This window comes from Ochotona curzoniae, unplaced genomic scaffold (genome assembly GCF_017591425.1).
Source record: "Ochotona curzoniae isolate NIBS_2020 unplaced genomic scaffold, NIBS_Ocur_1.0 scaffold_2587, whole genome shotgun sequence".
Taxonomy (NCBI): domain Eukaryota; kingdom Metazoa; phylum Chordata; class Mammalia; order Lagomorpha; family Ochotonidae; genus Ochotona; species Ochotona curzoniae.
The window spans coordinates 6,993,932-7,009,439 of record NW_024467096.1 but is presented as its reverse complement, the minus strand read 5'-3'; the positions used below and the strand labels follow the sequence as shown (position 1 = coordinate 7,009,439).

Below are 15,508 nucleotides of genomic sequence, written 5' to 3'. Positions count from 1 at the left end.
AATAGATACTGTTGGCACATGTTGTGTTGTGAAAATATATGTCCTCCAAAGCTCCAGGAGTGGACCTCTGGGGTGGGGGAGGGGGGACTCCGAGCTTTATTAAGTAAGTCTGACTCCACCTACTGCTCGCTTAGGCTGCAGCTGGGGTGAGGAATGGGAGGGGGCAGATCTTGGAATCCGAAGATCTTATCCTCCGGAAACCTCTGGGCCAGACAGTCGGTTGCCTCATGCCTACTTCATAGGAGCCGGCCACCACGTGCACGTGGTGAGCCACTCCCAAGTGGCCAGTGCGCCATTTGGCACCAGGCTCTGCCTGCTGGCAGCCCGGCAGGGAAGTTCTGGGATTTTGGTTCTCTGATGTGCTGCTTAGGTAGCTGCATGCTGAACCCACAGTGCTTTGGAGCAGTGAATCAACACTAAAGATTCCCAATGACAGTAAATCTTCCTCTGAAGAACCCGTAATTACGTAATAATGCTGAGCACAGAATACCAGTCCATTCAAAAGCTCAGACTCTGGGCATGCCCAGCAGGATGTCCCCATTACCTGCCATGATGATGGATCAGCAGAGGGATCACAGTGGGCAGGGCCATGACATTATCTAGCACTCGAGAACTAAATCTGGGGTGGAGTGTATGGGGGGGTGTGTGGGCCACACCCTGTGGAAATTCTAACCCCACTGGGAGACTTAGGAGAGGGGATGGTGACAGTCTAAGCTGGGTGAGACCAAGGAACTTAGCCACAGTGTCTAAGGCAGGGATTGCATCAGGCGACGGGCTGTGCTGAGCTGAGCCAGAGCGACCACTGGCACGCTTAGCACTGGCTGTGATCAGGCCCGGATGGGGAGCTGGGGGGAGACCCTGGCTAGGTGAAGGTTCCCACCAAGGGGTACACATGCAGGAATGGGGCTGCGTTCTGGTCGGGACACAGTTGTAGCCTCCCTTGGTACAAGTGTGGATTGTGACTTGGCGCACTGGGCCGGGTCAGGCTGTAACACCTTCTGCTGTTGTGGAGGACCAGGATAGATGTGGGACGGACTAGGCTGGGTTTCAATCCCAACTGAGCCATGTATGTGCTATATGTGGGTATGGATGAGCCGTAACTGGAATGAAACATCCAGCAGCAAGAACCAGAATGGGTTGAAGGCCAGTAAAAAAAAAAAAAAAAAAAAAAAAGCCATTACTCCTGCTAGGATGAACTGAGTGGTGCTGGCCCACCCACCCACTGGTATGCGTGAAACCTGACACCAGGAGGGGTTCTGAGGGAGGAGTCTGAGCAACTCCTCTGACAGGACATGGATCCTTCAAATAAGCACAAGAAGCACGGAAGGAAACAGCCCGCAAAAAGCACACCATTGGCATACATTTGGCATGGGTTGGGGGCGGACCAGGCTGAGTCAGTTCCCGTCATCCACTGGCAAATCTGAACGCCAGAGCAGAGTGTGGGTCGAGCCAGGTTCGGTCGTGACAAAAGCAGGATACAACACTCAATAACAAGGTGAGGCTGCCTGTGCCAGATGAAACCGCAGCACCCAAGCAACACACGTGAGAATCAGGAAGGAGGAGCAGAGCTGACAGGGGAATAAGGGCTGGTTCCCATGCTGGATAGCTACTCCCGCTGGAGAGCATGAGCTGGGACCAGACTAGGTAGGGCTGCAGCACCTGTGTGCCTCATATGGACCAGATCAGGGAAGAGCCAGGATGGGCGGACTATTGCTACTAGTGTTAACAAAACAGGAAGAGATGAGAGTCGTCGAGGCTTAGCTGTAGCAGAAGCTGGCACTAGGGGGCCATTACTGTCAAGTCCAACCACAGGGCCACCGGGAGAGAGCACAACTGAGAGTGAGAGTGACCCCGCTCTTGGGTCAACACTCCCATCGGAGGGCATAATAACAACTAGGACAGGGGCTGGGTTGGCAAGACAGAGAGGCACTCAACAACATCTGTGAGGGCTGTACAGTTGAGCTGGTTGGATGGAACTAAGCTCCAACACCCTTCGATATTTACGAGAGCCCAATGGGATATGGGCAGACTGAACTAGGCTGCTACACATGCTGGCAAATCAGGGCAGGGGCGGGCCAGGTGGGGGTTACTGGGATCGCTCCCACTAGGCTGCAGCTCCCAGTGGTTGGTGTCATGGCCGAGTACGTGACGAGCAGAACCAGGACGGACTACAACACCCTTTGATTCCAGTCGAAGTCGAGGTTCAAGACCGAATCAACCCAGCAATTGCAACCACCAGCTGAACGGGGACCAGAGAAGGTCTCCCCAAGAAGCCTTTGAACTTATCTGGACAATAAGATGCTGGACTCTGCTTGGTATAAGCTTGCAATGAAGGAATCTCAACTGAACTTGAACTGTGGTTATGCAACAAGGTGGAGGAATCTACTATGGGGGGAGGGTTAGGGGAGAGGTGGGAGGAATCCCAGTACCTATAAAACTGTGTCACATGATACAATGTAATTAATAATAATAATAAAAAAGAAAATATATGTCCTCAAAAGTTTCTTAAGCATGAGTTGGAATAACCACTACTAACCATGGTTCTTGAAGGCTTGTCCACTGTATGTGTCAATGTGGGAAATTACGAATTTTATTAACTCCTCTACCTAGCTAAGTGCTCCCAATCCCTCTGTGTTCCAAATTCTTTCCACTCCAACCACCTCAGAGGTCATCATTTCTCTCTCTCCTTTTCACTTCTCCCTCTTTAGTCAACCCAATTCCCATCTACTTCTGAATCTACGCAAATCATACTACCTTAAATTGAGCCTCCAACCCATATTCCTCCCCAATTGCCACCTTTTCTAGCCCTCTCTTTCCCCTTTATAACACAACATCTTTAAAACGTTATGCTCACAGTGGTTAATAGGTTGCTTGGGAAGTTAGCATCCTCTATCAGAGTTCCTGGGCTGGAATCCCAGCTCTGTCCTCGCTTCTAGGTGCCTGCTGATGCCCGCCCTAGGAGGCAACAGGTGATGGCTCAGGCACTCTGGAGTCTTTACACTCACACGGGAGACCTGGGTTGCGTACTGAGAAACCCGGTTTTAGCCTGACCTAGTCTCAGCTGCTGCAGGCATTTAGTAGATGGAACTGTCTTTCCAAAGAGAAACAGAAGTTTGAAAAGGTAAACAAATAAACATTTCTTAACATAACCATGTTCTACACCTGCCTACTTCAAATTCATCACCTATCATAATTCAGCTTCTGCCACTTGGGTCCCCAACAACATTTCACACAGCTATAATAAATAACCTTATTGCTGCTAGTAACAACAGATATTTCTAAGTCCTACCATTTACTTGACCTTCTTCTCCAATATTTGATATTGATACCACTCCTTCCTCTTCAAGATAATCTTCCTTTGTCCTGTGATACTACTTCTAGCTCTGCCTCCTCTCTCACCTTGGTCCTAATCTAGATCTTCTAACCTAGCCATCCCTTAAAAATTCATCCTTCTTAGATCCTCATCACAAGTCAGCTTCTCCGTTAATGCAATACTAGTGGATCTTGACTCGATAAAATCATCATCTTTGGGTATGGTGTCTGAGGCATTTATAATTTCAACAAATAGTTCTATGATTTTGAAAAACCTGTTTCAAAGTCAATTATTTTGGTTCCAATTAGAAATAATTATTGCCTGCTGATTCCAATGGTCCATTTCATTGGTCTTTCTTATATCCTTATTTACACTTGAACCAATCATGTCCATCTAAACCTATTTTTAATGCATATCCCTCTCCTCTACAGCCATGACTCCAGTTTCAGATGCCATTATTTCTTCAGTAAATTACTTAAAAAAAAATCTCACCTCCCTCCTGGGTTGCCACTCCTTATGGTGAGCATGAGAACCAGGACTGGGACGGGCAGGGCTATTCAGAGTGGCACCAGTCAGCAGGTGTGTGGGCTAGATAGTGGGACTGGTTGGGTTGAACTAGGCTTCAGTGCCCATATTGACATGTATGAGAGCTGAATGGGATATGGGACAGACTACACCAGTCTGCTGTACATACTGGCAAGCACGAGAACCAGGGCAGGGGACAGGTCAGGTAAGGGTTATTGGGAATCGCCGCAACGAGGCTGTAGCTCCCACTGTTTCATATGGCCAAGTGCATGGTGGGTAGGATTGGGATGGGCAACACCATTGGTTTATGTAGAAGACATGGCTGCAGGCAGAAGAGACCCAGCAATTGCATATGCATAAGCTGACTGTGGCGACAGACTGTGCTGGACCCTGTACTGGCAAGCACACCCGAGAATTTGGTCTGGGATCACTTCAGACAGTTTCTTTGGGGATCCCCTCAATCAAACTGCTGGACACAGAACCCCAACCACAAAGAGAATTGCAGGTTCCATGGTCTGACTGTGGAGTGCATGTGCCAAAGCTGAGCCTCCTCAGTGGCTCAGACGGAGCAGTGGACAGCACATTCAGGTGCACATGGAGGATATGGTAGTATACTGGAGCCTGCAGAGGACACCTGGTACGAAAACAGAGGATGGAGGACAGAACAAATCGATCAACTACCCCAGCCACATGTTGGCAGTGAATATCTGGGCAAGTGGAAGATGCTAAAGTGGACTATGTCAGCCAGTGGATTCTGAAGAGATATCATTGTGCTTGGAATGGTGAGACTGACAGCAATTCAGAACAGTTGAACCATTGAAACCATTTGAGCAGTGCCCTTGGAGCATGCCCCACATCGGACGCTGGGATGGTTGGGAAGGTGGGTGTGTCTTCTCCCTTTGTTTCTCCCCTTCCCCCAGATACAGGGAGGGAAAAAGAGAAAGTGTAAACAATGGTCTTACCCACATTCCTGCAGCCCTTGACCCTTTAAGCCCTAATCAACTATGTAAAGATCATCAAAAAAAACCACTGTCTCAAATCAGGTCATATTACCCACTGGGCACAATAGTGATTTTCAAGGACCTGAAAACATTTCAAATATGGAGAGAAAATGCAAACTAAAATTAATAAATTTTAAAAATACATAATCATTTCAACTTGTCAACTGTACTTCAACTCATAGTTTTATGATCTAATGTTTGAGCAGAATGTAGAAATGCCTAGAATCCAGGAAGTCTTTCTTTATTCCAAGTCTGGCTTTGATGTCCTGTTCATATGTTCCAGCAATACCCAGACTTGCTCTGCTATTCAACAACAAAGGGGGGGGGGAGCTGTCCTCATTACCTATTTCCTTTTTTGTTCTTTAACAATAACAACAACAAAATCTACCAGGTCCCAAACCTAACAGGCATTTAGACTATATTTGACAGGTTTCAGCTTGTGATGAGCACTGGCCATTGGGGTATACACAGAAAGTGACATGTGCATGAACTGCTGCCAGAGGCAGGGAGTATGTCTCTTTCCCTTCCTTCTTCCTTTTAGCCAAAATCTCTTTGTGATGGCTGCTGCTTCATTAACCACTTTGGACCATGAAGCAGAATCAAAAGATGTTCATTAGTCTAGGTACTTTCTAATAAAGTGAAAATCATACCACGACTTTCTTTATAAAGTGACTAAAGTGACCCTTGTGAACATAATAATGTTCTTAGTTTTCTATCACATCCAAACAAATAGAACAGTTAGCAAAGAGATTTAAGTCTTGTAACCTGTGGGTTTCTTCCAAAATAGTAAGTTCTACAGAAGTAGAAAACAGAATATGTATAACTCATAGCATATTCCTTACACCTCAAACTTCCCCAGCTCCACTTCAACACACATATGCATATCTCACATATACATGTTGGTCAGTGAAAAATGCAATTCCTATTTCGCTCTTTACTTTTTTTTTCATTCTCTTAATCTATTTTTCATCCCTAACTTACTATGCTCAGAAAATAAACTGAACCATCTTGGAAACAAGTCATGTAAAAATTAGCAGTATGAAACCGAAAAAACCTCATTAATCCATTAAAACATATCCCCAGGACAGATCTCACAGAAAGTTTAAGTCAGAAATGAAAAATTACTTGAGCATAATTAAATTTCTAAATATACATATAGCATCGTTACATGTACCTCTTACACAAACACACAGTTTGGCAAATTTGCGAAATTAAAAAGTTCCCAGGAGCTTTATAAAATCTTAAAATTCTAAAATTTCATTATTCAAATGACAAAAACAGAACTGTTTTAAACATAAGAACTATAGCACAAATGAAAAGAAAATTAGGATAGTAACTCATTTAACCAAATGTAAGAAATTTAAATATAGCTATTCATGTCATAAAACAGCCATTTCAATTTTAAATTCTCCTTTCCAGTACCTTTAGACACAACATTTAACACATGGTTATTTTTTACTTTTAATTTCATTTTTTTTGTTATACAGTTAACCCACATATAAATCTTCTATAGCATCTAAAATGCTCCACTAAGTAAATGAAACATGCTAAATAGTTTTTTTAAGGAAAATACAAATTACTGATGTAATTGTAATACAGAATCAAGAAACAGCCCAACATTACCTGTGCGCCAAGATCTTTCATGTAGGGTCCAAGTTCACTAAATAAATCATATCCTTGGTGAAAGAACGCCAAATGGGCATACATAAAGGATAACATCTAATAAGGGGAAAAGATTACTATTTTAAAATCCATTCTAAGATAAATATGCAAATTTTTAAAATTCTAATCCTATTTAATACTTAAAAATTATTTCACCAAAGCCCAAAGTATTAAACTTAATTGATCAGACTGAGATATTTTTCTTGAACAAGAAACTCAGAAATATTTGCAAATAAAATTTTTTAATTTAATTTAGAAAAACTTTTCTTGTAATTAAAAATTCTAATAAAGTCCAAAATTTTAGTTCTTTCGACCATCTGTAGATGATCGGATGCTGCGATTCAAATATGCAAATTTTCAGTGGTTTTACTATCTTCCTAAGTATATTTAAAAAAATATTTATGAGCTCGTACAAATCACTGGCAACATTAAATTACACATAAAAATAAAATGGCAAGAAAAAGATAAAATCCTCAAAATCAGATAGTCACAGGTCCCTTACAATCTATTAGATTACTAAGCACAAGCTTCATTCTTAAGACAACAAAATAAAGTGACTCAACAGACTTTGTAAGCACATTAGTTTCTCTGTTTACATCCAACAAATCCCAAGCTAGTATTAACAGCTTGGGACTGCTTTCTGGCTTTTCCTATATTTCATCTATGTGTAAAAGAAAAATTACCCTTATTCATATTAGTAAAGCTTTTATAAGGTACATTATATAACTAGAAGTAAAAATACATGAAGAATTTTGTAAATATCTGTATTATTTCTAGCAAGAAGAAGCATCTGTTGGATTCTCTGAAATCCAAAATTTGTCATAAAATACTTAACAGGACCCTTTTTTTCCCTAATAGAAAAACCAGTGTAAAAAACAGCAAAAAAAAAAAAATCACAAAAATAAATTATTCTTGTTTAGATGACAAAGACACAACGAGTGTACCATTTTCTGGATATAATGAAAAACTGCTAAATTATGGTTTTAAAAGAGTAGTGTTAAGGCTAGGGCTTTACACAAAATATGCCCATACATCAAAACATATAGTAAGCATAATAAAAGAGATTATAAACTAAGAAAAATGTGACAAAGTTACAGTCCTAATATGTAAGAGATCTTAAATTCTACAAAAAATATGAATACTTCAACAAAAATAGAAACAAAGGGGTACACAAATGATCAAAAATATATATGGAAAAAATGTAAATTCATTTTTATGGGCAAAATTGAGCGAGACAAAAAAATACGAAATCTACCAAAATATTCATTATTGAGTAGAGGTAATATGTTAAGGTGAGCAAATTAAAACCTGCAAACTACATCCAGCCCCATTATCTACTTTTGGATAACCAGTGAGTTAAGAAATGTTTTTACATTTTCAAATGGTTAAAGAAAACACATGAAATTTGCAATGCAAGAAAAGAAGACATACAAAATTTTATGATGCCCAGATTTCTAGGTCATTCAAACCAGTCTGACTGAAACAGAGCTACTGCTATTTATTTGCATTTTGCTTTGGCTGCTTTTTCATCACAGGGCAGAGTAGACACACACAGGTAACACAGTCCACAAAATCTACCATATTTACTACCTGCTTCTTTACGGAAAAGTGTGTTCATGTGGTAGAATTCTACCTGGACAGAAAAGCCATCCTTAAATGAGAAATACTTAGGACTTAGCAATGTGCTAATGAAAAACATACTTATAAACAGCAGCTGTCTTTAAAAAAAAAATCAGCGAGCTGTCATTGTCCTGTGGCATGTGGTAATGTTGACATCCCAACCAGGTTTGCCTGTGAGAGTCCTAGCTGCTCCACTTCTTACCCAGGTTGCTGGCAACGCACCTGGGAAAGCAGTGCGCCTGCCAACCATGTAAGAGACCCAGACAGAGCGCCTGCTTCCTGGCTTCAGCCTGGTCTAACAGCCATGGGTGCTGCAGGCTTTTAGGGAGTGAACCAACAGATGGGAGATCTGGGAGTGTGTCCCACTCTATAACTCTGCCTATTGAATAAATGAAAGCTTTTTTTTAAAAACTTTAAACAATTTAAAAAGACATATACAGTCATGCACATTCACCTACACAACAGACACGGAAAAGAGAAAAAAAGACAAACACAGAGCAAGTTAGTAACCGTGGTTGTTCTCTTGCAGTAGATTTAAAAATGCTTTTTTCTGTACCTTTTCCAATGTTCTGTGTTTAACACACTTTACTGTCAATCTGAAAAATGAAAGGAAAAATGCTATCTCTTTAAAAATAGGAAATACAGGGCCCGGCACAGTAGCCTAGTGCCTAAAAGTCCTCGCCCTGCACATGTCAGGATCCCATATGGGCAAAAGTTCTAACCCTGGTGGCCCTGCTTCCCAACCAGCTGCTTGCTTGTGGCCTGGGAAAACAGCTGAGGATGTCCCAAGGCCTTGAGACTCAGCACCTGCAGAGACCCAGAAGAAGCTCCTGGCTCCTGGCTTCAGATCAGTTCAGGTACAGCCTTTGCAGCTGCTTGGGGAGTAAATCAGTGAACAAAAGAACTTTCTGTCTTTCTCTTCTCTGTATATCTGAGTTTCCAATAAAAGTGAATGAATTTCTAAAATCAAAAAATAGGAAATATAATGTATCTGAGAAGATATATCATGCATATAAACATAACATTAAGTAAAAAGTTATATGTGGAAAATGAATTAAAGCCAAGTTAAGTGTAGCATTTTGGGAGGGGGTGGAATTAGTTCAACAAACAAATTCAGACAAATATGAAAGCATGTGATACCAGATTACACAACCCTCTCTCCACCTTTTTGTTAATTTTAAGACAAAACTATGAGCAAATTTAATTTAAAAAAAAAAGTCATCTATCACCGTCATGATGAGGAAAAAGGACCAGGGTGAAAAAGGTAATTCTCAAATTTCATCCCACAGGTTTTATAACAGCAAGAACAAACCAAAATGCTGACACATCATCAATCTAAGAGATACTTTTCATGTCAGTTTTCAATCCCAAATATTTTAAATGTCTAAATAGCACAGGAAATTGTGGGGAAAACAAAATATTCTGCTCAAGCTCAAAAGTTTTCAAGAGCCAACACAAATGTGAGAAAATCCAAAATGTAAGGGTAATTATATTTTATTTTAATAACTTTTCAAAATAAATCCTAAAACATTCTCACATGTTTTCACACCAACCATCTCCAGTAACTGACCAAACAGCACTGGGCATCTAGTCAATGTAAAATGTCCTACAAGGATTATAGAACATTTTGAAAAATAAAACAGTGTGAAGTCTACCTTTAAGGAGCTCACAGTATATATGTAACAGAGGAGTCACACATAAACAACTGTAATCCAAAGGAGACAGAAGCGGTTAAACATCACATAAGAAACACAAACATCAGAAGGAAGGGCAGTTAAACACCTAGAATGTATGCACTCAGTGCTGCTTCAAATGCTTAAATATGTGCACTCAGTTATATTAATAGCTACTTAAAATGTCATTTCAATTAATATCTTACTGATTTTAGGATTTCAGATCTCCTTTTTGATTGAAGAACATTAATCTGAAGGAAAATGCATTTGATTAATCATCCATGCACTATTTTTAAAAACCATAATGCAATATTGTAAAACTGACTTATTTCTACCAATTGAATACTTTTATAGAAAGCAAATAAAAACAAAATTCAAATTATTTCACCCTTTTAGCCTCCTTTTGTAAAAGTAGTTAGGACAAATACATCAGTGAATTTCCCATTCACTTCTGGTCTCAGAGGAAAAAAAGCCACCATTTAAATTTTACTAGCATAGTGATTAAATAAAAAAGTATTTTAACATTTCAACTAATTAGAAGTCCACTTCACCCTACCCTCTAATACACTACTTATCTAATTGTTTATCAAGGCTCAACATACAACCTTAATGCAAATTCTTACCACCTTAATACAACTATATTCTTGGACTGTTTCAATGGTTTGTTAATCATTGCTTGCATCCTTGACTCACTGCAACCCATTCTCCATGCACAGGTGAATCGACCAATCTTCTTAAAATCTAAGATCATGTAATTTCTATGTTATATTCTTCTAACATCCTACGTGACTGGCTCAAGGCCCATTCTGATGTGGCCCCTGCCTGGCTCTCCAATCTAGTTTTCATTACTTTCCTCCTCTGGATACTGCAACCACAGACCAAAACAGCTCCCTCCTTGATGCCTCTGAACTGGTCTCACTGTCTACATATCAGGATATTAACACTTCCCAAATGAACATGAAGCTATCTCTTAACCATCAAATATCAACACCATTTCCTCACAAAGGCTAAAGCACTGGCACGGAAGATTAAGCCAAGGTTCAGGTTCAGGCTATTCAGTTTCCAATCCAGCTTTCTGCAAATGTGCCTAGGAGGCAGCAAATGACCATCCAGGTATAATCATCCACATGGGAGACCCCAGGTGAAGATTTGGCTTCTTGGCTTCAATCTACCCAAGTTGTTGTGGGTATTTGGGGAGTAAACTAGCATCCCATTTGGGCATCGGTTCAACTTCTGGCTGCTCCACTCCACATCCAGCTGCCTGCTTGCGGCCTGCAAAAGCAGTGGAGGATGCCCAAAGCCCTTAGGCACCTGCACCTACACACAAGACCTGGAAGAAGCTTCTGGTTCCTAACTTCAGATAAGCACAGCTCTGGACATCGTGACCACTCAGGAAATGGTCCAGGAGGAACATCTTTCTCTCATTCTCTCTTTCTAACTCTCTGAAGGAAAATAAATCTTTTTCTTAAATGTTGTTAGTAAAAACAGACAGTAAACAGACTACTGTTCAAACTTTAAAGAATTCTTTAAAAAGTGCACGTTTGTAAAACTTCTATTCGGCAATGGAAAACAGCATTTAAGTTCTTTTAAAAAAAAAAAAGTAAACTCAAATATTTTTAGTTACTAAATATGCCAAACTTCAAATTTCAAATATTTGGATATTTAGCACTTTATATTTCCTAAAACAGATACCAAAGTATACAAGTTTTCATCAAAACGAAACAAAACAGCTATTTGTATTGAGAAGGAGAAAGGCAACACAACTGTAGGGTGGATAACAAGGGAGATGGATATTACTTAACATAAGCTTGAAAATAATATTTAAGTTAAACCTTATCCACATAAAATTGATAACTTTATAATCATTCAAACTTTCAAAAAGCATCTATTACCGATGTATTTGCCAACCACAGACTAGAAACTAAGAACATGAGCTAAGAACAGGAATGAAATAATTACAATGAAAATAATGAGTGGTCTAGCTGCAATGTGCATAAAAGTAATATTATGAAATACAGAAGGCAGAGACAAGAAAGATTTGTCCTGCCTGGAAAAGCCTGAGCAATCCTGACCCAAGAATGAAGAAATGAACTGGTGGTAAAGCAGGTAAAGCAACGCCAGGGACACCCATTTTATCAAAGTATCTAAACACCATAGACACTAAGACTGGGTTAGGAAAACAGCAAGGGTGATGCACATGGAAGGAATGTTCCTGCCATGCTGGTGGTTGGATGGATAGAAGAGCCTGGAACAAGGAGAATGTCAGACATTCCTATTTTGAACTTCTCAAAGAGTAAGAAAATCATACCACCACTCAGTTAAATATGAGTCAAAGAGAAAGAGAAGCCATTTTGGAAGAAAACAGATTTCAGTTGGGGAAGTGAAAATGAAATAAGCGTCTCTGAAAACATATCTTTGTCATGTGTGTGAAGGTTGCAGCAGCTCAAGGATATGATGAAACTGTCTGAAAGTAATTAGCAAAGAACAGAAAAGGAACCCTAAGAGATCGCAAAGGTGGGCAAAGCAGAGAAGTCCAAGATAGAAACCGAAAAGAAATATTTATGGGGAGGACATAAAAGTTATAGAGCAAGGCAACACTTATGCTTCAAGAAAGGTACGGTTTGTTTACTTTTTAATGAACAGAACAATCATTGGTTAAAAACGATGCATAATGAATTAATAATCAGAATGTTATTAATACTTATGAAAAATGTGGCAGAATATTTATACAGATATATATATATAAGAAGATATAACCACTTAAGTTTATTTAAAATTGTATTTTCATTATTACCAGTAAAAACCGGCAACATCATGATCATCTGAGAACTGAACCTTAATGCCATAACAGCACCATAAAATAAAACAGGTATAGTAATTTAAATACTATTCAAAAATTTTTAAATGGAGAAAATAGCAATGTTAAGTGAAAACAACCAGAACCAAAAATACACATATCTACACATGGGTTTGTTATACATAGATATACAGACGCATGAAAATTTTCCCTAAAAGATGTTTTAATATTAAATTTAGAAGGTTCAATTTATTCATTTTAGTGCAATCACTGAAAAATAACAATGTGCTTAGTAAGCACTGTTTGAAAACGTATATACCTGAAGTACATAGTCAAGGGCTATATGTCGAAAACATTTTCTTGTAGCTGTCAGAATGTTTGTGGCTTCTTCAACTTCATGCTGTTTGTTTCTTTGTACCTGGGCATTTTTTACCAATGCATTTTCTTTTTCTTCACTGACTTTTTCAAATTGCTTCTTGGCATCTTTGAATTTTCTAAGATCTCTAAAAAATAAAGACATCTCACTAAACTTTCTTGATCAAAAAATTCAACAAAGTAACATTAAGAATCTAAACCTTAAATTGATTCATTGTAAGCTGACATCTGCTACATTTTCCAACCAAAACATGCTTTGTATCTCAATTACATGCTGAGTGTTCCTTATGTAAAATGCTTATAAATATAAAAGTGTCTCAAATTTTGAAGTTTACAGATTTGAGATATTTAGGGAGACTATACTGGGCAGACATCTCCAACCTGAAAATTCAGCCTCTGAACACTACAGATTAAGATTTTAATAAGGGCTCCTCAATATTTATACATAAATCATGACACAACCAGTTAACAATTCATTATTTGAATTTTTACAACTTGAAGTATAAATTGTAAAACTAAAAAAAAAAAGTAAAGTTCATATTTTTTCCAAAGACAAAGAATTCCCACCATTGTTTAACCAAATGATTGCTAAACACTGACATACAAGTACACTAATGGATACTTTTATTAAAGTGTATATTCCAAGAATCTGTAATGGAAATTATAATTTATTATATTCTGGAAATCTGAGGGTTTCTTAAAGATACATGTTTCTTTTACTGTTGTAAGTAGTCTATAGATTACATTTTAAGAAATAAAGCCTGGGGCTAGTGGTATAGTAGGCAGAGTCACCACCTGCAATATGGAAAGCTCCCTTCAGACAGCCTGACAAAGGCAGCAAAAAATGGCCCAAATGTAGGGCTCCTGCCACCTATACAAGACCCAGATAAAGTTCCTGGATTCAGAATGGCTCAACCCTGGCAACTGCTGCCACTTGATGAGTGAAGCAGCAACTAATAAATAAGTAATTATTAAAAAAAAAGACATTGATTTCTTATTAGAGGGAACTAATGGGTAAAAGGATGTAAATAAATTAAGTCTGTGAACACACGCAAACATCAATTTCTAAAACATCTGTACCAGTGAAGGATTATTAACAGTATCCTTTAACAATCTGAAAATCCAGAACTCTTGATTCCCCGTGATCTTTTAGGCAAGCCACATAATACCCGTTAGCCTCTATTTTTGTTACTTAATGGGCAAAATAACTTGAAGAAAAATACCCTTTAAAGATTACAATAAAGGACCCAGTTCAATGGCTCAGTGGCTAAGTCTTTGCCTTGCATGTGCCAGAATCCCATCTGGGCACAAGCTCATGTCCCAGCTGCTTCCTTTCCCTTTCAGCCCTATGCTTGTGGCCTGAGAAAGCAATAGAAGATGGTCCAAAACCTTGGGCTCCTGCACCCACATGGAAGACCCTGAAGAAGCTCCTGGCTTTGGATTGGCTCAGCTCCAGCCGCTGTGGCCATTTGGGGAATGAACCAGCTAATGGAAGATCTTTCTCTCTGTCTCTCCTCTCTGTAAATCGGTCTTTTATTAAAAAATAATTATTTTTAAAAATTACACTGATGTGCACCTAAAAAGTAATTCAAACTTGTGGAAAGAAGCCATACACTCTTATGGACATATTCAATGAGAACATTCTGAATAATAGCAGATTTTAAAATGACTTATAATGAATCTGCAAAACAGTCTGAGAACACCTCAGACAAAGTTTCTTTGGAGATCTCCCCAATCGAAATGCTGGACTCAGAACCCTAACCAAGAAAAGAGAGAAGACAGAACAGGTCAACCAACCATCTCAGCTATACGTTGGCAGCGAAAAACGGGGCAAACGGAGACTCTATAATGGACTATGTCAATCAGTGGATTCTTCAAAGACCTCATAGTGCCTGGAGTGGCAAGACTGGCAGCGATCCTTAACTGGTAAACTATCAAAACCACTTGAGCAAGAACCTCAGAGCATGCCGTACATCCAGGACCTGGGGAGGGTAGGAAATTGGGTGGGCCTTCTCCCTTAATACCCCCTTTAAACATGAAGGAAACAATATGGAAATAATGGTCTTACCCACTTTCCTATAGCCCTTGAACCTTTTTACCCTTATTAACTATGGAAAGATTGTCAAATAATAATAATAATAAAAGATTAAAAAATAAATAAATAAAATTAAAAAAATTTTTAATCTGTAAAACAATACCTCCAGACAACAAATTCTTACTAAAATTGTATGTTAACAAAATGCTATTCATAACTTAAGTTGCTTATCATTTATGCTGAATATCATATCATAATCAATTTTTTCTGTAATTGCATACTTATTCAGGTAATAATCAAAAGAAAAAAAACCTGAAGCAGCTGGCTTTGTGTTACATTGAGTTCAGCTGTTTCTTGTGACACCAATATCCCCCACGAGTCTCTGCTCAAGTTCCTGCTGCTCCACTTCCAACACAGCTTCCTGCTAATGTGACTAGGAAATCAGTGGGAAAAGGCTGAGTCCCCTGCCATCCACTAGGGGGACATCTGGATGAAATTCCAGGCTCT

The 15,508-nt window shown here is 39.3% G+C and overlaps 1 protein-coding gene across 1 annotated transcript in view; it reads right to left on the bottom strand.

Annotated features, from left to right (window-relative positions):
* The window catches only part of ACAP2 (ArfGAP with coiled-coil, ankyrin repeat and PH domains 2), a 138,409-nt gene that overhangs the window by 48,739 nt on the left and 74,162 nt on the right, over positions 1-15,508 (bottom strand). The window contains exons 6-8 of the mRNA XM_041003114.1: positions 12,911-13,094; positions 10,001-10,045; positions 6,463-6,558 (exon numbers count right to left, since the gene is read on the bottom strand). Coding sequence (XP_040859048.1) covers positions 6,463-6,558; positions 10,001-10,045; positions 12,911-13,094 — 325 coding nt within the window. The remainder of the gene's footprint in view (positions 1-6,462; positions 6,559-10,000; positions 10,046-12,910; positions 13,095-15,508) is intronic.